At 38.4% G+C, this 23520-nt stretch overlaps 1 protein-coding gene across 1 annotated transcript in view; it reads left to right on the top strand.

The window, feature by feature from the left end:
• ITGA8 (integrin subunit alpha 8) overlaps positions 1-23520 on the top strand; it is a 177616-nt gene that overhangs the window by 14104 nt on the left and 139992 nt on the right. Inside the window, exons 3-6 of the mRNA XM_004757564.3 lie at positions 7135-7235; positions 10116-10239; positions 16533-16594; positions 17899-17944. Coding sequence (XP_004757621.1) covers positions 7135-7235; positions 10116-10239; positions 16533-16594; positions 17899-17944 — 333 coding nt within the window. The remainder of the gene's footprint in view (positions 1-7134; positions 7236-10115; positions 10240-16532; positions 16595-17898; positions 17945-23520) is intronic.

Here is a 23520-nt window from a genome sequence, read left to right as displayed (position 1 = left end):
CTTCCATGTCATGCTAGGGGTGTTTTTGTTTTGTTTTATTTTTAATCTGAAATACCAGAGGTGGCTTACCATTTCCCCTTGGGGAGATGAGTCTCTCATTTATTAACATTTGTTTCCCTAACTGCATCAGATAAATTAGCAGAACATTCATCCAAAAAAATCACATCGAACCAACAAAAGCCCATATGTATTTCTAGAACACACCTTACATACGACCTGAGTTAACTGGCATATGAAAAGCATCTCAAATGATATTATATGAGGTAGAAAACTCATCTGCATTATTATTAAACAAATGTCTGAAGAACACTGGCTAGACACTATTGGTTGTTAAAAAGTCAAGTTGGAAATATGATCTTTATTCTTGGTAAGACAATATAGATGTGGAAATAACTGTACCAGAAAATTTATATTCTCATCCAGATCAGGGAAACTATATGACATTATTTATAGAAATGAACATTTAAATAGCGATAGGAAAATAATAATTTTAAATAAAACCTTCATGATTTCCAGAAAAGAAATGTTTTAGACTAGAGGAATGAGCTAAAAGCCCCTTCAACTCTGAGTGGTTGGTTAGGCTTGCCAAACTTAATATCTCCTATGTCCAGGGATTAGGATTCCAAAGACCTTACACTTAGTGCCTTATATAAATCTTCATACAAGTTTCATTACTTTATATTGTTTGACTTTTTAAAAACAAAAATCTGAAAGAATTTTGATTTGAAAAGAGTCTTTGGCCCTACATGTTTTATTTTTGTTTTTATTTTAAAAAAATTTTTAAGATTCATTATTTTTTATTTATTTATTATGTATTTATTTATTTACTTTATTTATTATTTTTTATTTTAGGGGTATAGGTCTATGATTCATCAGTCTTACACAATTCACAGCGTTCACCGTAGCACATACTGTCGCTAATGTCCATCACCCCACTACCCCCCCAATCCCTTACACTCCAGCAACCCTAAGTTTGTTTCCTGAGGTTTGTCTCCCTCTCTGGTTTTGTCCCATTTCATTTTTTCCTTTCTTCCCCCATGATCTCTGCATCCACTTCATTGCAAAAGGCAAGAGTTCATGTTCTGATGGCTGTATAATATTCCTGTGTGTGTGTGTGTGTGTGTGTGTGTATGTACCTACACACCACATCTCCTTTATCCATTCATCTGTCGATGGACACTTGGGCTGCTTCCATAATTTGTATACATATATGATACAAATAAGTCTATAAACAAATGTATAGACTATTCATTTAATCAGAATAACACACTTCTGTCCATCGACAGATGAATGGATAAAGATGTGGTGTATATATATACATATAGATGTATACAGAAATATTATTCAACCATTAAAAAGGAGAAAGCCCTGTCATTTGCTACAACATGGACAGAACTCGAGGGCATTATGCTCAGTGTATAAGAAGAGAAAGACAAATGTTATATAATCTCACTTATATGTGAACTCTAAGAGAAAACAATAGCAACAACAAGAACAAAAACTCAAAGAGATCAGATTTGTGGTTACCAGAGGTGGGGGGAACTGGAGGAAGGTGGTCAAAAGGTACAAACTTCCAGTTATAATACAGTTATAAAACAAGTTCTAAAACAAGTTCTGGGGATGAAACGTACACCATGATGACTATGGTTAACACTTCCATATATAGTATATATGAGAGGTGATAAGAGAGTAGATCCTAAGAGTTCTTACCATCAGGGGAAAAAAAATCTTTTTTTAAAATTTTTAAAAAAGATTTTATTTATTTATTTAACAGACAGAGATCACAAGTAGGCAGAGAGGCAGGCAAAGAGAGGGAGAAGCAGGCTCCCTGCTGAGCAGAGAGCCCAATGCGGGGCTCAATCCCAGGATCCTGGGATCATGACCTGAGCTGAAGACAGCGGCTTAACCCACTGAGCCACCCAGGTGCCCCCCCAAAATATCTTTTTTTTATCTATATGTGAGAATAATGGGTGTTTACTAACTTATTATTGTAATCATTTCATTATATGTATACATATATATACATATATATATATAATCATGATGCTGTACACCTTAAATTTATACAGTGCTATATGACAATTATATCTCAATAAAACTGAGGGAGGGAAGAATACCATTATAATTTATAATTATAATTCAATTTTTTTTTTTAAGATTTTGTTTATTCATTTGACAGAGAGAAATCACAAGTAGACGGAGAGGCAGGCAGAGAGAGAGAAAGGGAAGCAGGCTCCCTGCTGAGCAGAGAGCCCGATGCGGGACTCGATCCCAGGACCCTGAGATCACGACCTGAGCCGAAGGCAGTGGCTTAACCCACTGAGCCACCCAGGCGCCCTATAATTCAATTTCTTAAACATTACATGGAAAAATGAATTTTTCACAGTTCCTCAAATACTTGAAAACTTACACTAAGATGATCAAGAGTATGAAGCCTACAGAGCTGCTCTTTAATGGTTTTTAATAGTGGTTTTAGAGTATTAGGAATCATACCTTTAGAAGTTTAATTTTCTGGGGCATTAAAATCAACATAGGTTCTTTTCTTGGATGTGTTTCCTGCCACAGCTGTAATATTTTGAATTTTACAAAGGAGTAATCCTTGTTCTCAGATATGTAGCTTCAATTTAAATGAAATTTTTACAGCATATATTGATTATGGGAAAGATTACAAACAAATGTTTAAAGATACCTTTTTATGCTTTTCCTGATTAAAAATGTCTGGACAGCTCCTGCAACAACTTTAAGAACCAAGCCCCTGCCCTTAAAGTAATGACTGAAGGTATTAGGAAGCTTACTGCCAATTTGATTGCTGCCACCCATCTAAATTTTCCAGTCTGGCCTACAGATCTTTTGATTTTATCTTTAGGGTTTTTTTTCCCCCTAGATCATATTTTTTTTTTAAGGTTTTGTTTTGTTTTGTTTTGTTTTGTTTTTTAAAGTAACCTCTACACTCAACATGGGGCTTGAACTCATAACCCCGAGATCAAGAGTTGCATGCTGTATCTACTGAGCCAGCCAGGGGGCCCCAGATCATATCTGACATGAAAATGAGAACATACTAACCGATAACCTAGACAGACTTTCAAGTAAACAGATGGAGGCTTGGTCATTCATTCAACAAACACTTATGGAGGGCATACTATGTGCCAGGGATCATCCTAAAAGTGGAAAATACAAAGAATTCATGCCTCTGCTCATGAGATTTACATATATTCTGAAGGAGACAGACAGTAAGCATGCAAGCCAACAAATAAGATCATCTCAGATAGTGCTCAACCATGTGAAAAACTGTGCCAGCAGGAATAGTAAGTACAGTGAGAAGCCGGCAAAAGCTGAGTATGTCCAAGGAACAGAAAATCAATATGTCAGCAGCTTAACGAGCCTGGGCAGTTGGAGGAGTTGATGCTGGAAAAGCAGGCAGGGGCCAGATCATGTCAGGAGTTAATCACTGCAGAGGTGGAATTACAACTCTCCAAGAATAAAGATGGATAGTTCAATAACTGGTGTTGGGACAACTGGCCTTTCATACTGAAAATAAGTAAGATATCTGGGACACATGTTAAAAAAAAAAAAATCCAGATGGACAACAACACCTTAAACAAAGTTAAAAAACAAGCAAAAATCAGGGGAAGATATTTGCAACATACATGTGCGGAGAAGAATCAATACCCAGAATATGTGCTGAATTCTTAGAAATCAGTAAAACTAATCACCAAACAAGAGAATGAACAAAGATATGGATTGGAAATTCACAGAAGAAATAGGTGTGTGGGTCATAGATAGAAAAAAGATGATCACCTTGCTAATAATCAGGGAAATGCCAAAGAAGTAAAAAACCAAAGGGGTACCCGTCATCTGGATGGGCAAAAACTTACACACCTACAGGGATGAAAGCTGCCGGCCCCTCTTTTGTGCACTGCTAGAGAGCATGGGAATTGTAGCTACTCTGGTACGGCCGAGAAAGCAGATATGGTGACTCTGTGTGACCCAGCAATGTCATCTCTACTCTGGTGCCAGAGAGACATTCTTTCACATGTGTGGGTGGTGAAGGATATAAGGATGTAGTAGAAAAATGGAAAAAAACCCAAATGTTCACATGTAGGTAGAATGGATAATTAAAATAGAGATTGAGTAGGATACAATGCTGAGCAAGAATTAAAATGAATGAGCCAGGAGTGCCTTGGGGCTCAGTCGGTTAAGTGTCTGACTTTTGATTGTGGCTCAGGTCATGTTTACAGCATCATGAAATTGAGCCCCTCATCGGGCTCCACACTCCCCGAGAAGTCTGCTTGGGATTTTCGCTCTCCCTCTGCTTTTGCTCCTCCCCTGGTTCATGCATGCTCCATCTCTCTCTAAAATAAATAAATAGAGGGGCACCTGGGTGGCTCAGTGGGTTAAGTCTCTGCCTTCGGCTTGGGTCATGATCTCAGGGTCATGGGATCAAGCCCCGCATCGGGCTCTCTGCTCAGCGGGGAGCCTGCTTCCCCCTCTCTCTCTGCCTGCCTCTCTGTCTACTTGTGATCTCTGTCTGTAAAATAAATAAATAAAAATTTTTTTTAAAAAATGAAATAAATAGAATCTTTAAAACAAGAATGAGCTGAATCTATCCATCTATCTATCCATCTGCCTATCTATCAAGGGATGCTTGAGAGCTGCACGAAGAACATCATATCTGTCATCACTGATGTGCACGTGTGCCCACAATTGCCACAAGAACACAATGGCTTTCCATTTCTCTTCCCAGACCTCTTGCGAGCATCTCATTCAACCAGAGTCTTACTTGTAAGAATGGGAAATGGACATTCCAAGGTTTCAGCTCTCTGCCATAGAGAAGAGGGCTCCACAGGACAGAAATCTTGCTGAGTGTTTACAGATATTGCCTGGAGGCTGTTGTCAGTAAAGATCAGATGAAATCAAATCAAACACATTGTCCTTGCACCAGAGGTTTCTTGAGCACCAGGGTGCAACAGATAGCATGGAGCTTTGTGTTGGGGTGTTTGGCATGGAAGAATCTTGCTCAGAAAAGGAAGGTGGGAAATTGGGAAAGTTCACTTCCATAGTCAAGCCCAAGTATATTTCGCTCATTTGAAATTTTAGGAAATTATGATATTAGATTTAAAGTTAGAGAATTTACAGAATAATAATGCAGAATTTTGAAAAGGTGGTTTGTCCACTTCGAAGATCAATGAATGGATGACAGATCAAGATTGAAGCTCAGCTCTGTAAATGCAGACCGAGGACAGTAGAAGTCTCCCTCATAGTCCTTGGATTGGGTGTGGAATTAGTGGAATTAGTGAAGTCCATTCATTGTATTCTTGGTCCAGAAGAAATTCGTTGCTGGATGATAACCCACAGTTGACACTTTTAATCCAGTTACTATACAGTTCAACCTCAGAACAGCGGAAAAGATGCCTCCGGAGTCACAAAGGCCAAGTCACATCATTTTCTCTAGCAAAACAAGGTCAATTTAAAAGTGCCTTTTATCTTTTCCCAGAAAGTCGTTTCGGGATCTCCTTTAAGGGTATTTGAAATTTTAGAGGTGCTGGTCTTTTCATGGCTTTTTAGCATATTGGAAATTTCAAAGTCACTGTGTTGTACTTTTTCCCTGTAATCAATCAAAACCACACCGACAGTCTTGAGAGCTGTTACTAATTTCATTGCTGAGTACCAAAAATCACCAACAATAAACAACATATATGTGTGTGTATGTGTGAGGTCCTTTCCAATTCTTGGACTTAGGTTAAGTTTCCAGATTTCTACGTAAGAGATATTTGTAAAGGGTTTGGACCTTTCAGTTATATGGCCACATGATTTCTGTAGTGTACAGCTTCTCAGCTTATAAAGAAAGCACTTTCAGTTTGGTTTATCGCATGTGATCGTTATGACTTTGATCACCTGTAAAAGAAGAAAGAGGGAAGGTATCCATGGCCTCATTTTACAGAAAAAATCAAAACCCTGAAGATTAAAAGAATTGTCCCCAATCACTCAATTAATGGTGACAAGGTTGTCTCTGAATTCTACAGTCTTCCAAAGTGCCTATAGAAATGTTTATGTTGTTACGTTTATTCTGTAATCTGTAAGATTCTCCAGTTCTTTGCTAGTTGTGTGCATTTTGAGTAAGGATTTACAGAACTTTTTTTTTTTTAATGCTCAGAAGCAACAAAAGTGTTTTTAAGGTTTTTAAGAAGGAAATTCATGATTTTCTACTAACATGTAAAATGTAAATTTTAGATTAAGATTGAGTGCATATAATTTGTAAAAATCTGTAATCATATGTAAACTCAATTTAATGTTAATTACATGTATATTTTGGCCTCACTTAATAGGAGTTAAAAGTTCATTTTGTAATGCATTTATTACAGAGTCAAGGAAGAAAAATGAAATGCATACCAAAGGAAATACATACAAATAAATGCCTTGTACAAATGTCTTTTGAAATTCATTAGCTATTACTGATGAAGCTCCAGTTAAAACCATGTGGTTAGAACCACGTGGGACATACACTGACTGGGAATCAAGAGTGAAAGAAGAGATATCTGCTTTTTATTAAGACCTGAAGTGTGCTATAATTGAGTTGAGTTTCTACCCAGATGGCCTCCCTCATTCTGACATCTGCAAAGTGTATATGAACTGCGTTGAGGTGTTATTTTCTGTGGCTGCATGGAAACATGTTACTCAGTTAAAAACCAAGACCTTGGAGTCCTTCACAATCATTCCTGCTAACTCATGCCAAGAAACTTGGGCTTTTCTGATCTTGGAGATTCCTATGTGTTTCCCTATTGGAAAAGATTTGGAATTCCTTAGGGGAGTTATAAATATCTGGCCTTCAATCTTTTATAAACCAATGACAAACCTGTAGATTCAAGACTAGCAAGTCCACATCAAGTTTACAATACAGTTATCTGTGAAAACATACGTTGTAAAAAAAAATGCATCTTGTAAGTTATGAAATGTCATGTTCAAATATGCATTTTCATTTGGTATTTTTCTAAATGAAAAGTCTTGGTTGGAACTATCCCTTCCATGTATGAAGATTGTGTTTCAAGTATTTTTAATGGACACATTCATTTTTACATATTAGATCTGGCTGCCACATTTTACGAATTATTAACAATTCCATGTCGTCCTTGTCAGACAACAGAAAGATCAGAGTTAATGGAACCAAGGAACCTATAGAATTTAAATCGAATCAGTGGTTCGGAGCAACAGTGAAAGCTCACAAAGGGGAAGTTGTGGTGAGTATGATTCATGCGGATGCTTTGGGATAATATGTATTCTGAAATGTTTTAAGGCTGATACTTGCAAAAATACTTTCATGTAAGGACATGCCATATTTTTAATGATAAATTTATCAGTGTTCTAAAAATAAAATTAGTGCTTAAAATTAGAGAATCTACTTTAGCGTTTAAATTTAAAGGAGATAAAGCCTGTTTTCCATATCTGTGAGATATTTTTGAATACTTCAAAAACAAATAAGGAAGATAGAAAAATAAAAGCTAAACATTAAGGAGGTAAATATTTTATTGCTTAAGATTGATTTAAAGGGCTGATTACAAATTGACCAGAGAAATAGCACTGCCATCGGGATTCTTTAAAAGTTTATTTACTGTGGCATCATTGATCATTTTTAAAATTAAAGGAAAATTCTGTTTAAAAATATAACTACTATGTGGTTCTCTGAATACATTAATACTTTTAAAAACAAATAATCTCACTCCCAATTAGATATGATTCAACTTCAAAATGCTATGACCTTATAATTCTATTCTCTTATTATTTCAAGTAATGATATATGTCTAAGTTGTTGAGAAACTAAAGACCGCATTAGGCTGATCTGGAAATTTTCGTGTCAGGAGAATTTTTTAAACCATTGGCTTTCATTTCCTTACAACAATAAAGCAATAACTTTGCTTTTAAGATTTGTTTAAATATGCCTGAATTACGATTTAATAAGTATCTCAAGGAAAGGCCTTGCTTTATTTGGTCTGTGATTAACCCCCCAAGGACATTTTGATATAAACAGGTAATGTATAAAATACAGATAGCCCTCTCCCGTTACAAATTCAGAATTTACAGTATGGTCTCTGTTTGGATTGTATTTGCACTGATATGGTTTTCACATTCTAGAGTTGGTTAAACAATTTTTTTTTTTAATCCTTTGGTGGTGTATGACATGGGAATTGCTTTGGAAAGCTAATTCTATCCAATAACAACTTGGGGTTTAAAAAAATCTTTTAGGTACTGTACATGTTGTGCATTTATCCAATACTTGTAGAAGCCCTCAGAATCACTAAAAATGAAATCATATGCCATGCTCATAAGAAAAATGGTTAATTCAGGGGCATGATTGCATTTTCAAAATTACATGAAAGGAGATAAGATAATATTAAGTATATTTCAAGTTAATTTTTTTCCTTTGATCACGGAAGTTTAGCAGGGTAAAGAAGTTAATTCTACCCTATGTGATAATTACTAGAACTTCAAAATGCTGAAGTATCCTTTTGAATATCCAGGTGTCGTGGGTGTATGTTTAAAGTTTGGGTCACAGGCCAAATTCATCTCGTCAGTATGTTTCACATCAGTGTGAAACTGAGCAGATATAAAAAGGGTAACTTGCTAGAGCTGACAGCAGGCAAGTACTGGGAAAAAGTTTCCCGGCATTTAAGTGTGCGTGGGAAGCTGGCAGGTGAGGTCTGTTGGCAGACTGCCAGAGGCACAGGCACAGGTGAATGCCTGCTCTGCCCACATTCCTGCTTTTTGCTGTGGGAACTTTACGTTAAACATATTAACCATATAACTTGTCAGTTTAACAAGAGGGCCCTAAGATAGGGAAATGGATGAGATACATGGTTTTTAGGTATTGGCCAACACCTCATGATGCCAGAAAACTCAAGTAGTGGAAACACACATCTTACTTGAGACTATAAGTTATTTTTTACTGAAAGTAGTTACATGTTGAGCCCGTTATCAAACTCAAGTAGTGGAAACACACATCTTACTTGAGACTAGAAGTTTTTACTGAAAGTAGTTACATGTTGAGCCCGAATCTTGAAAAGACTTTAAAATTAGTGTCTGCCTTCATTTTTGTGGCATTGTATTAGGAGTGATACCATCAAATTAGGAGGTAGACTAGGGGTTCTGTATTCTAGGAATCTGCAATTCTGTGTCCTTAGGATAATGAACACTTGAATAATCAGGATTCAAGCTAGCAAAACAGGTAAAAAAAGATGTCTATGTTTTCTACACAATTATTGCCTCTCTCATTCATAACAAAATTAATATTGTTTAATTTGATTAAAGAAGATTTCATGTATTCTCTTTCCTATTTGATATCCTTGCAAATACCATGCTTTTGTTAGAATCCAAGCTTCTGGAGAAGTGACCAGTGTATTTTATGCAAGAATCGTGTTTTTGTTTTGTTTTGTTTTTTACTGTTGTTTAAATTAATTTTTGTTTTGTTGTGAAAGAAATTAATTTTTGTTTTTTGTGGATGAATTTTTCATTAAATGAAAAATAAAGTCAAGCACACTATGGTAAGGGTGTCCAAATGAAAGTCATTATTTAAAACGTTGTAGGATATACCGTGAGTGATAAACCAGGGAAATCCACAAAAATCCACAAAACAGAAGTTTGTGGATTTGTCTGCCTCCTGTGATTTGAAAATAATTTCGTAACACAACAACTAGACAAAGAAATTAACTATCCTCATTTTAAGACATCGCACTGATTTATTCACTGTTTCAATGATCATTTCATTCTAGGTAGGTCCAATTTTTTTCTTTAAAGGAAAAGAAATCTGAGTTCTTTGCCATTAGGAAATAATTACTTTCACCAGATGACACTTATTTAACTTAAAATCCTGTAAGGGAAAACTCATTCCTTTCTATCTGTTTAATTTGTTCTAATTCTATGGTGCGTTAATGGTAAAAAACTGGCTTTGGAAGTTTCATTAACTCTGACTACTGAGGTATTTACCAGCATGCCAGAAGCCAAAGAATTCACTCCCTAATTTAACATAGTTTGTCATGAATTTAAGTACCTTAGTCAACCAACTAAATCCTATCATAGTGTGAGTAAACAATGTCAAGAAAATAATTGTCTTTGATGTGTCACAGGCCTGCGCTCCTTTGTATCACTGGAGAACTCTTAAACCAACACCAGAAAAGGACCCCGTTGGCACTTGCTATGTAGCAATCCAGAACTTCAGTGCATATGCAGAATACTCTCCTTGTCGCAACAGTAAGTGATTTTATTCCTTGAAACTGTAATTTAGCTCAAGAGCTCTTCTGTGGTAGATGGTTCAGGCAAAGTCAGAACACCATCAATGAGGAAAAAGAGATGGGTTAAAGGTTATGGACATCTTTTGCAATGCCTTGTTGTGACATGGGGACAAGACCCAGAATTCTGTTGACTCTCCTCCATGTTGTAGAAAATATCATTTAGATATTTTGCAGTAGAATTGTTAGGCCTTAAACTCTCAGTTGCTATTCAAAACTCACACTGTGATCTGAAGAATGCTGACCACCCACTTCACTTTTTAATGGCGGGAGTGGTCTTAGCTAGCTAGTGTGCTGGGAACCGGGGGCGCTCTGACATCTGTCTGTCCAGCCTGTGTTGTGGTGGTGGTGTTCTTCTTCTTCTTCTTCTTCTTCTTCTTCTTCTTCTTCTTCTTCTTCAGAGGAAGAGAGAACACGAGTGGAAGGGAGGGCAGAGGTAGAGGCAGAGAGAACCTTAGGCAGACTCCACACCCTGCACAGAGCCCATCATGGGGCTTGATCTCACAACCTTGAGATCATGGCCTGAGCCAAAATCAAGAGTTGGATGCTTAACCGACTGAACGTCCCAGGCATCCCACAGCCTGTGTTCTTGACGGCTGTTGCTTTCTTTGGCAGTTGTGTGCTCCGTTATCTGCATGATACATGTCTCTCCTTTAGGTGTTTAATCTCCATTTTTTAAAAAGACTGTACACTTAGAGTGTAAGACTTAGAGTGTAAGTTTCATCTGCCCACTCTAGAGGTCTTCCAGCGAAGCATCCACAGAAGCAAGCCTGTGAGCGCCATCTTTGGGGCACTGCTATTTAATCATTTCTTGGGGGAGCACCCATGGACTTGGGACAGCATTTCCAATTGGTTGATGTACTCAGTCCCTTTTGTGAATTCTTCCAGTTTTCTATTTGTTATGTCCATCATCGGGATTCATCGGAAAGCAACCAATGGATTTTTCATTCGTATTCTTGATAGTTTGCAAAACCACACTGAGGAAAGAAATGTCATTAGAAGGAACATTCTGGTAACTGACTTCAGGGAATTGATTTTTTAACAACCTAATCCCAAATTAGATTTCCAAAACTGTGAGTAAAATTTCACCATTTTGTGTGGCTGTTTTTTTAGATTCATGATTAATTTTGGCACAGTAATGAACACATATCAGAAATAAAACAATGAAGTTAATGGACCAGTGATATCAGAGGGTTAATAAAGAAACCGCTGAAATATAATCTGAAGATCACAGTGAAATAGCTAACTCAGATGGTTTTGGGGGAGGATTTTGGCAAAGAGAAGATTATGACTTCTGTTTAAAAATATTGAAATAAATTAGCCACTTCCTCACATTATGACAAATGTCACTGAATGAATAATCTGTGAAATTAAGGTTTTATTTTAAGCAGCTTTAAAACAGAGGTTCCTTGTTGATAATGAGACTCGGTTATGTATCTGTTCAACACAGTGAACACTAATTATTCTATGTTTGGGGCATAAAGCACAGAACAAGAGAAAATAAAACCTAAACTTTGAGAAACTTACATCCTACTGGGGGAAACAGACAACAAACATGTAAGTGTTCAGATCCAACAGTTCTACATCTGGGTATAGATCCAAAGGAAATGAAATCAGTATCTGAAAAAGATATCTGCCCCTCCCTGGTCACAGCAACATTGCACAGATCAGGCAAGACATGGAAACAATCTAGGCACATTCAGTGGACAAATGGGTAATGAAGACATTGTACATTATGTACAATGGAATGTTATTTAACCATAAGAAAAAGGAAATTCTGCCATTTGTGACAACATGGATGGACCTTGAAGGCATTATGCTAAGTGAAATAAGTCAGCCAGAGAAAGACAAATACCAAAGAAAAATACCACTTATATACAAAACCTAACAAAAGAAAACCCCCCCCCCAAAAAAACTCCAAACTCATAGATACAGAGAACAAATTGGTCGTTGCTCAAGGTGAGGGGTGGGGAGATGGGTCAAAGTGGTGAAGGTAGTCAAAGGGTACAAATGTCCAGTTATAAGACAAAGACGTGAAAGAGCTGTAAAGTCCAGCAGGATAACTATAATTAAGAATACTATACTGTAGGGGCTCCTGGGTGACTCAGTGGGTTAAAGCCTCTGCCTTCAGCTCAGGTCATGGTCTCGGGTCCTAGGATCGAGCCCCACATCAGGGAGCCTGCTTCCCCCCTCTCTCTGCCTGCCTCTCTGCCTACTTGTGATCTCTCTCTGTGTCAAATAAATAAATAAAATCTTAAAAAAAATACTGTATTGTATATTTGAAAGTTGCTAAGAGAGGGGATCTTAAAAGTTCTCATTATGAGGAAAAAATTTATAATGATCTATAGTGATGGGTGTTAACTAGACTTACTGTAGTGATCATTTTGTAGTATATACATACAGCAAATCATGATGTTATATACCTTGAAATAATAATATGTTATATGTCTATTATATATCAATGAAAATAATGTTTTTTAAAGAATAAATAAAACATCAGATAGCGAAAAGTGCTGTAAAGAAAAAATACAATAAGGCAAGCGAGTTGGGAGTGACATGGCCTGCCTGGGTAAGGAGAGGAGCTTTTCAAGACCGGACCACAGGAAGGGCTCTATAGGCAAATGGCTGTTGGAGAGGGCAAGAGGAAACTTCCCAGGCACAGGCAACAGCCAACAAAGTCATATTTTGAGTCATGTCCCACTCACGGTGCTGTGTTCCTTGGTTCAGTGTGAGGCCATTTCTATTACGCTAAAAAGTCAGGAAGAGAGAGAAATAAAGTCCTGGATTTACTTAGAAAACTAATAGTTGAGCTGAGATTTAACACAGAATGTGTTTCACCAGTCCTGTTCATATCACATTTTCATGACTTTGCTACAAAGGCTTCCCTAGCACAGTAAACTATAAAGCTGCAATGATGAGTCCGTCTTTCATTTTCACAATCTTCTTGCCTTGGGGATCTATCATACTCTTCAACCAGCATGGGGAGTAATTGTTTATATAACTTGTCACTGCCTCTTGTTCTGCACTCAAGTCAAAACAAAGCACGTGGCACTTAGATATGAATCTGAGCCTTTCTCTGAAAATAATAATTGTAGCCATCCTATGTCTTGAGTGACACGGGCACATGATGATGCCAATTTACTTACTGTTTATTTTCCTAAATAAAAGAACAACTTGACGAAGGTAAATATGGAGGTTATGTGGAATTGCAGAATAGCTAAATAAATCGCCAAAAATTCTTTCAACTCTAGTACACAGCTATAGTTTTCATATTCCTCGTGGTCACTCTCTTACTACAAATACTTCTTCCTCCTTAAATTCACTCAAGGAGCGGACTTCCTGTCCTTCCCCTGGGAGTTCACAGTTCATTAACACAAAGCCAGCTTGTTCAGGAGCATATGGCAATATCACAGAAGGAACATCAGCAATATTATTTTCAAAAGAGAATTTAAAGAACTCTCTCATGTTCATTCCATACCACAAACATACCCCACTGGTCGGTTAAGTAATATGGGAACTAATCTGCCCATTCATATTCATGACAGGCCTACAGCTCTCAGGATCATTCATAATTCAGGGGAGGATTATTTACATGCGGTCTTCCAACAAACAGTAGTGAGTGACCAGCACGATTCCCTGGATTCCTCAGTTCATTCTGGGACATAATTGTAAGGTTTACAGATGCTCCAAAGTTCCAGGAAGATAGATTCTTTTAGGTCTCATGAATGACAACTCTACAAAAAAAAAAAAAAATCACCTCACATTCTCTTCTAACCACTGCTTCAAATAAACATTTGGAGTTGGTTATTTCTCCATGAGTTTCATAAAGAAATGAGTGTTTTCTCTTAATTTTTTCAGTTTCCTGTTTTGAAGAAATAATTTCCCCAAATGGTCATATTTCTTCCTTTTTGAATAATTTACAATATTAAAAATGAAAGAAAGACTTGCTTTTGAAATGGATTTCTAAAGAGGTTAATATATTTTCAAATATACTCAAGATTACACATATATGTTTACAGAATCATATATCAGGTATTCATATAGAAATATTTACACACATGAACTTCCAGAAAATTGGTACCCAGACATCAGAAGTTATACAGATGAAACTTTAGGGAACTTTGTAGCATTAGAACTATGAACCATAGGGACGCCTGGGTGGCTCAGTTGGTTGGACGACTGCCTTCGGCTCAGGTCATGATCCTGGATTCCTGGGATCGAGTCCCGCATCAGGCTCCCAGCTCCATGGGGAGTCTGCTTCTCTCTCTGACCTTCTCCTCGCTCATGCTCTCTCTCACTGTCTCTCTCTCAAATAAATAAATAAAATATTTATAAAAAAAAAAAGAACTATGAACCATAAAATATAGTTTAAAATATGGAAGAAATTTCATAAAAATACAGTGTAAGATGTTGTGCACTTAAAAATTACAGAGGGTAAATCTCATGTTAAAATATTTTTACCCAAAAAAACAAACAAGGGGACACAAGAATTTTTTTGTAGGTGATAGAAATCCTTGTTACTTTGATTTTGATGATGGTTTCATGGATGTATGCCTATGTCCAAATTCATCAAAATGCACATACTAAAATATACAGGTTTTTTTGTATATTAAGTATACCTGAATAAAGCTGGGGGAAAAAACTTTAGCTTTAAAAAAAACCCCACAAGATATTAATGGACGTTAGAATTAAAAACAGGTATTATAAAAAAATAGTGTGTATTCGATAGAACAGTGTATTATAATATACAGGGAGCATCTGGAGAAGAATGGATGATGACAATGCTAAAATTATCCAAGGACTAACCACGGAAAGAAAAAAACAGAAGACCTTCTATAAAAAGCTAGAAAGGCCAGATCTATCAAAAATCTTCTGAAACAGGCACACCTAGTCTATATATTTTTCCTATGAGGTCCACTTCCTTTCCTGCTCTTATTTTAGTTTCCATTCAGGAATATCCTTGATAAAAAAGGAGTAATTATTTGCATGTTCATACCAAGCTACATAATGATTGAGATGCCTCCTCAACTGAACTACATTTTGATTTTATGCTAAGCACTTTAGAAGTTGTAGACTGGGGGCACCTGGGTGGCTCAGTGGGTTAAGTGTCTGCTTTCAGCTCAGGTCATGATCCCAGGGTCCTGGGATTGAGCCCTGCATCAGGCTCCCTGCTTAGCCGGGAGTCTGCTTCTCCCACTCCTGCTCCCCCTGCTTATGCTCTGCCTCTCTCTCTCCCTCTGTGTCAAATAATAAATAAGATAAAATAAAATTTTAAAAGCTGTAGACAGTACTAAATTCCTGATCCTAATGTCCTAGAAACTTTCTAACAATGTCCTGTGAATCCACTGGTTGATCTGCCCATAATCTTAAAAACAGTATGATAAAGACCTATTGGACATTCAGTTAGTGAATTATATTGGATAGAGTGCAAAATAAGCCATTACTAGAGGGCTTTCTCTTTTGAGAACACTGATATTCCAATGCACCCACGTAATTTGTTGTGACCAAAAATACAATTTCCAAATGTACCTAACTCATGCTAATAGAATAATTTCAGGGGCACCTGCGTGGCTCAGTGGTTTAAAGCCTCTGCCTTCAGCTCAGGTCATAATCTCAGGGTCCTGGGATCGAGCCCCACATCGGGCTCTCTGCTCAGCGGGGAGCCTGCTTCCTCCTCTCTCTCTGCCTGCCTCTCTGCCTACTTGTGATCTCTGTCTGTTAAATAAATAAATAAAATCTTAAAAAAAAAGAATAATTTCAAATGAATTTCCTTTTGATAATCATTAAAATTGGAATCCTTTTGGCGTCCTCAGCAGAAAGCATCTGCCCAGGTACCCATGTTTACCTCTCTTTTTCTCAAGGGATTTCCTTAGGAATGACATGTGTGGCTTCCTACGGAACACACAGGCAGCTTGGAAAAACACTACCACCACTTGGGCAATGCAGAACATAGCTGAGAGGAGGAGAGTTTATTTCTTCAAAGAAACATGAGTTGTAAAACCCAAATATCATGGCTCCAAGGGACGTTATTCCTAGTGATCTTACTACAGAATATCAATGACATTTAGGACAAGAAAATAACTGGAAATATATTTCAGAACTCACTCAGATTGAATTTTTTAAAATACAAAACACATATTGGTCATTTTAAATTTAGAAGTCTATAGAGAAAACAGCAGAATATCCTGAATTGGTTATTAAAATATATCTTGGAAATGATGATGTTATAACATTCCTTTATTTTGATCACTCTAGGTAATGCTGATCCAGAAGGCCAGGGTTACTGCCAAGCAGGATTTAGTCTGGATTTTTATAAGGTGAATGCCTTTGGTCTTGTAGCTTCTAATATTTGTTTTCTCTGTTTGTTTGGTTGTGTGTTTTGTTTGTTTGTTTGTTTTTGTGGGTTCTTTTTTTTGGGGGGGTTCCTTCTGTCTCTCACTCTCATCCCCACCCCCCATAAACCACCACCACTAAATGAACCTTTAAGGTATATATCTGGCCTGTTTGGGCAACTTCTTCAAATATTTTTGGTTGCTCTTTATTTTCATTAATCTATGCAGATGACAAACTATTAAAATAGCACAGAAATATATCTGAGGAAAAGCAACAGTCTTTCTTCCCATCTCTTGTGATAGTCATTTTATTTTTGTGTGTGTGATAGTCATTTTAAATGAAAAAATTTCTAAAACTTCGTGAGAGAAATGTGCTTCCAAAAAAAAAAAAAATCACAAGAATCAATAAATCGCTTTATCTCATAGCTATAATTCACTGATGAGATTTAACATTAGTGTCAAAATTCACACATCCTTTCACAAAATTAAAAACAGAGATGCCTAGTAAGACAAGAGGGGACAAGGATTTCATCGTTATGGAAATAGTATAGAAAAAATTATTTCGCATACCAAGTTGATTGCCTTTTTTATCATTGTCCTTTTTCCCTTCCACTGAAAGTTAAGGTTGGAGAGCTTGGAAGATGGGGTTTTAAAGAGAAGGAAAAATTTGTATTTGCCAATCTGGAGTTTTTACTTTCTCTCCTGAGAGGGCGCGAGGGGGCTGGATAGAGATGTATGGATAAAATAAGCATTATTGTTGCCTTGAGATAAATAGAACCCAAATTTTCTTTTTGTGGCAAAAGCTCAAAAGATCATGTCTGCTAAATTACACAGCATTAAACTTGTATATATTTTGCTTATCTGAGGCAGGGCCAGAGCACTGAATTTATATATCCTCAAGGGAGATAATTCAACTTAGCTAATGGAGTCCAATGAAAATTATTTAATAGGTTAACACACTAAATAGTGGAAAGCAAGAATAGGAAATAAAATGAGCTGCATGCCTCCGATAGAAGGGCCTCATTTAAAAATTGCTTTTTTATGTATAACAAATTGTTAGAGCAATGCCTATTCACAATGATTTATTACTTAAAAAAAAAAAAAAGTCTGGAGGGATGGGGTGGCTGGGTGATGGACATCACCGAGCATAGTGATATGGTGAGTGCTGTGAATTGTGTAAGACAGACGAATCACAGACCTGTACCCCTGAAACAAATAATATGTTATATGTTAATTTTTTTTAAAAAGTCTGTTTTCCTTTTCTAATCGTTGCTGTTTCTGTTTTGTAGAATGGAGACCTCATAGTAGGAGGACCAGGAAGCTTTTATTGGCAAGGTACGTCCCACTCGCAGAGAAGAAATGCCCATTTGTTGTTACTAACATAGAGATGAGGTACAAGGAACAATCCAATGTTAACCTTTTATTATATTCATTTGTTTTATCCATGTTCATAATTGCCCAAATGATTGAGCTATCATTTCCCCTTGAACATTGTTATATAAATGATATTTTAAGATACTGCTGCAGCTTAATTCATTAATTCACCAAGTATTTATAGAGGCTGTGCCAGGGTTTGTGCCAGATGCTGGGGATATGGTGATGAGTAAAGACAGACATTGTTCCTACCCTCACAAGGTTTATACGTGGGGGAAGGTGGGGGCATTCGTCCAGCACTCGTGCCAAGTACGAGACACTCTGCACATGGTCCTTGCCGTGAAGGGCAGGCATGTCATGATGGAGCCGTTAAGAGTGGAGAAAGCTTCTCCCAGGACGGCCCTTGCAGATGTTTTGTCCTCTGTGACTGAAATTACAACCTGTGCTCTGCTTAGGGAGCCTTGAGCTAGGTGCAGGACGGCATCAGCCTGTACAGGCCGATGCCTCCTAATTCTTAGAAAGGTGTTACATAGGCCAGCAGCTACCCTAAGGTCAACTAACTTGAAAGCAAGCAACCCTGAAGGGAGATCTGAACTTTGCTAGGAGGTAACTAGCAAAGAGAGAAGGGACTATATGGGAAGGTTCTATGATCTGAAACTGAACAGTCAGGTGAGAGGAAGGGAAGCCAGGGTGACCAGAGTCAGGAGATTGGGGAGGAGCTGCTGAGAGGTATGGAGCAGGACCCTTGACCATGAAGAGCTTGCAGGCCAATATAAGCAACTTTGTCTTTATCCTGAAAATAATAAGAAGTCCCTGGTAGATTGCAGGAGTTTAAATAGATGGCCGTAGCTACATTGTTGCTTGTCTTGAGAATAATGGGAAATGGTTGGAGAGTTTTAAGCATGGAGTGCTATGATCAGATCTGTGTTTTGAAACGATCATTCTGGCCGCTATGTGGAAAATGGATTAGAGTTGGCCAAAGTGAGCTATCCCCAAAGCCATTATAAAGTGATAAGTCTGTTATAAGTTTATAAGGTAAACTAACTATAAGGTTTAGTTAAAGACACTTGCTACTTAGAAAAGTTAATAGTACAGATTGAATAGGAGGAGAAATTAGAGAGATGCTTTGGAAGGAAAACAGGCCACCTAGCCAATGGGTTGGGTATGTGAGGGTGAGGGTAGGGAGGGGAGGGAGGGGAGGATGCCCAGCTTAACTTTCTGACTTTTGCATTTGTGTGGGTATACGTGGGTCCCGTTCATGAGATGAGAACAGGTTTGGAGTGGAATGGAGAGGGAAGACTATGAGTTTGCTTTTGGTTTTGTTGAATATGAAAATGTTTGAGATACACAAGGCTTTTCACATTAGTGTTTAGATATACGGGCTTCAGGTCTGAGAAGACATCTAGGCTAAAATACAAACCTCCATCACTTGTGTATTGGTAACAAGTAAAGCCATGGGTGTGGGTGGGATGCCTACAGAGAAGTGATGGAGAATATTCGCTGAATTTTGGCTGTAACATTGAGGATAAAGATAGAGTAGGCTATGAGAGAGGTGAATAGTTGAGTGAAGTTTTTCTTTTAAAATGGTAGACACCAGATCATATTAAAAAGCCAATGGAAGAGTATAAATATTGGGAGTCTGAAAAAGATGCTGGAGTAGGAGGACCCTAAGCTCCCCTTGTCCCACAGATACAACTAGAAAACACTCCCATCAGTGTCAATAGCCCAGAAAACAGCCCCAAGATTGGCAGAACAAATTCTACAACTAACTGTAGAGAAGAGACCATACTGAAGAAGGGAGGTAGGGCGGAGATGTGGTAGAGAGCTAACCAGACCCCCGGGCTGTCCTTGGGAGGGAAGGACACTGCAGGGCCAGAGAAGGAGGGAAATAGGCTATCATGTCAGGGATTCCTCAGGGGGATGACAAATCCCTATGATACTGGCTTTGAAAACCAGAGGGACTGCCTTTCATGGGTTCTTATAACCAATGGGACTTAAAACCTGGAACTTTCAAAATCAATGAACTCGACTCTGAGAGAACGAACCAGGCAAGAGGAAACTGAGTCCCTCTCTAAAGAGATAGCACAATAAACAGCCCCTGGGGAGATACAGCATAGAAGCTGTGGTTTGTAAAGTAACTGGGATCCACAGGAAGGAGAGTTGGCTACTAAACTCAGAGTGTGTGCTGATGGAGCAGAGACAATTGGGGAACTTCTCCAGAAAGAAAGGAGCGGACAGGTGCCATTTCCTCCCAAGACCCCCAGCATAAACACGCCACCTTGTAGCGTGGTGGTGCTGCTAACACTCACTACAGAACTTGCTAACACCGTCAGCCCACCCTTTGCACTTCCGTCAACCTGTCTGCCTCCAGCCAGACCAGCCTCAGTCGCAGCTGCTGTAGGTCCCCCTCCCACAGACCAGCAAAACACCTATTAATGCTTTGCCTCCTGCCCCCGTGCACTTTGAGGATCCATTCCTTTAACACTCTTGACCAGAAGACATCCAAAGTGGTGCCACCAGCCTGGCAGTGTGCCAGCAGACTTGACAAGGGCCAGCAGCACTCCACAGTGGCTCCTGGCCTGGGGAGAGGAAAAGGTAACCACACGCACCTGTCAGACTGTGGCCCCAGAAGTGGGCAGACACCTGCTGTGGGGGACAGACACTGCTGTGCCCACCAGTGAGAGTTTCTCAGGCAACAACATGGGGGGAGTTCAGTGATGCTGCATCTCTGGCAGATGCCTGGTCTGACTCCACTCAAGCCCAAGGCGGCCCCAGATTGGCCCACTAACAGCAGAGGGACCAAACCCTGCCCACAACAGGCAAAGAGAGTTACTGTGGATGCCTGGACTGAAGGAAAAGTAGCTCAGCCACAGCAACAGGGCACATACGACACACATAGGAGACACTTCTGAAGTGCCAGCTTCTCATGAACCGGTGACACTGCTGTGTTGAGCTTCTTTGTTTCACAAGGCCACTCCTTTCAAGAGCAGGAGATGTAGCTGACTTTCCTAGTACACGCAAACAGACACAGAGATTTGGATGAAATGAGGAGACAGAGGATTATGTCCCAAATGGAAGAATGGGACAAATAGCACAGTACGAGACCTAAGCAAAATGGAGATAAATAATATGCCCAATGGAGAATTTAAAGTAGTAATGATACGGGGCACCTGGGTGGCTCAGTGGTTAAGCCTTTGCCTTCAGCTTGGGTCGTGATCTTGGCATCCCGGGATCAAGCCCCATATGGGGCTCTCTGCTCAGCAGGGAGCCTGCATCCCCCCACCCCTCTGCCTGCTTTTCTGCCTACTTGTGATCTCTCTGTCAATATATAAATAAAATCCTAAAAAAAAAAAAAAAAGACCTTTAAAGTAGTAATGATAAAGAGACACATGGAACTTGAGGAACGAGTGGAGGACACCAATGACCCTTATCAAAAAGATAGAAAACATAAAAAGGAACCAATCAGAGATGAAGAACAATAAATCACATTAAAAATGCATGAAATGAAATAAATAATAGACTAGAGGAAGCAGAGGAACAGATCAGTGACTTGGAGGACAGAGCAATGGAAAGAAACCAAGCTGACAAGTGAGGGGGAAAAAGTAATGCAAAATGAAAAGACTTCAGGAATTCAGTGACACCATCCAGCATAATCACTTTCACATTAGAGGGGTCCCAGAAGAGAAAGAAAAGGGGGCAGAAAATTTATCTGAAGAAATAATAGCTGAAAACTTTCCAAATCTGGGGAAGGAAACAGAAATCCAGATCCAGGAGGTACAGGGAGTCCCCAGTAAAATCAATGGAAGGAGGTGCACACCAAGTTGCATAAGTTATTAAAATGGCAAAAAATAACATATCAATAGGATATATTCACAGAACTAGGACAAACAATCCTAAAATTTGTACGGAACCACAAACGGCCCTGATTAGCCATAGCAATCTTGAAAAAGAAAAGCAAAATGGAGGTATCACAATTCCAGATTTCAAGTTACACTACAAAACTGTAGAAATCAAAACAGTGTAGTATGGGCACCAAAATAGACACACAGGCCAATGGAACAGAATGGAGAGCCCAGAAATATACTCATGATTATACGCTCCATTAATCTTCAACAAAGGAGGCAACAATATCCAATGAGAAAAGGTGTCTTCAAAAAATGGTATTGAGGGTGCCTGGGTGGCTCAGTGGGCTAAGCCACTGCCTTTGGCTCAGGTCATGATCTCAGGGTCCTGGGATCAAGTCCCACATTGGGCTCTCTGCTCCACGGGGAGCCTGCTTCCTCCTCCTCTCGCTCTCTCTCTGCCTGCCTCTCTGCCTACTTGTGATCTTTCTCTGTCAAATAAATAAATTCTTAATTAAAAAAAATGGTATTGAGAAAACTAAACAATTACATGCCAAAGAATGAAATTGGAGGACTTTTGACACTATACACAAAAATATACTAAAAATGGATCATGGACCTAAATGTGAGACCTGAAACCATAAAATCCTAGAAGAGAGCTCAGGCAGTCATTTCTCTGACATTGGCCATGGCAACATTTTCTAGGTATGTCTCCTGAGGCAAGGGAAACAAAACCAAAAATAAGGTATTGGGACTATTTCAAAATAAAAGTCTTCTGCATGGCAAAGGAAGCAATTAACAAAACTGGAAAACAACCTACTGAATGGGAAAAGATATTTGCAAATGATAAACCCAATAAAGAATAAGTATCTAAAATATATAAAGAACTTCCACAACTCAACACCAAAAAATAGATATTCCAATTAAAAGTGGTCAGAAAAGTTGAACAGACATTTCTCCAAAGACACACAGATGCTAAGAGACGCATGAAAAGATGCTCAGTGTCACTAATCATCAGGGAAATGAAAATCAAAACCACAATGAGATATCACCTCCCACCTAGCAGAATGGCTATAATCACAACAGAAGAAGCAACAAATGTTGGCAAGGATGTAGAGAAAAGGGAGTCCTGATGTACTTTTGGTGGGAATGCAAACTGGTGTGGCCACTGTGAAGGCTTCCTCTGAAAATTAAAAATTAAAAATAGAATTACCAAATGATCCCAAAATTTCACTTCTGGGTATTTACACAAAGAATACAAAAACACTAAATCAGAAAGGTACATGCACCCCCATGTTTATTTCAGCATTCCTTACAACACCCTAATTATGGAAGCAGGCCAGCTGTGCATCAAGAGATGAATGGATAAAGAAGTGGTATATAACAATGGAATACTACTCAGCCATAAACAAGAATGAAATCTTGCCATTTGCCCCTCCATGGGTGGATCTAGAGAGTATATTACTCAGTGAAATAAGTGAATCATAGAAAGACAAATTCTATTATTTAATTCATATGTGGAATTTAAGAAACAAAACAAATGAACAAATTTAAAAAAGAGAAAAATCAAAACACAGACCCTGACTATAGAGAACAAAATGATGGTTATCAGAAGGGAGAAGGGGGGGCAAGGGATGAGTGAAATATGTGAAAGGGATTAAGAGTACATTTCTTTTGACAAGCACTGAGTAATGA

The sequence above is a fragment of the Mustela putorius genome, unplaced genomic scaffold (genome assembly GCF_011764305.1).
Source record: "Mustela putorius furo isolate JIRA1106 unplaced genomic scaffold, ASM1176430v1.1 tig00003913_pilon_pilon_pilon, whole genome shotgun sequence".
Lineage (NCBI taxonomy): Eukaryota > Metazoa > Chordata > Mammalia > Carnivora > Mustelidae > Mustela > Mustela putorius.
Note: the sequence above shows the minus strand (reverse complement) of the source record. Positions and strands in the feature narration are given on the sequence as shown.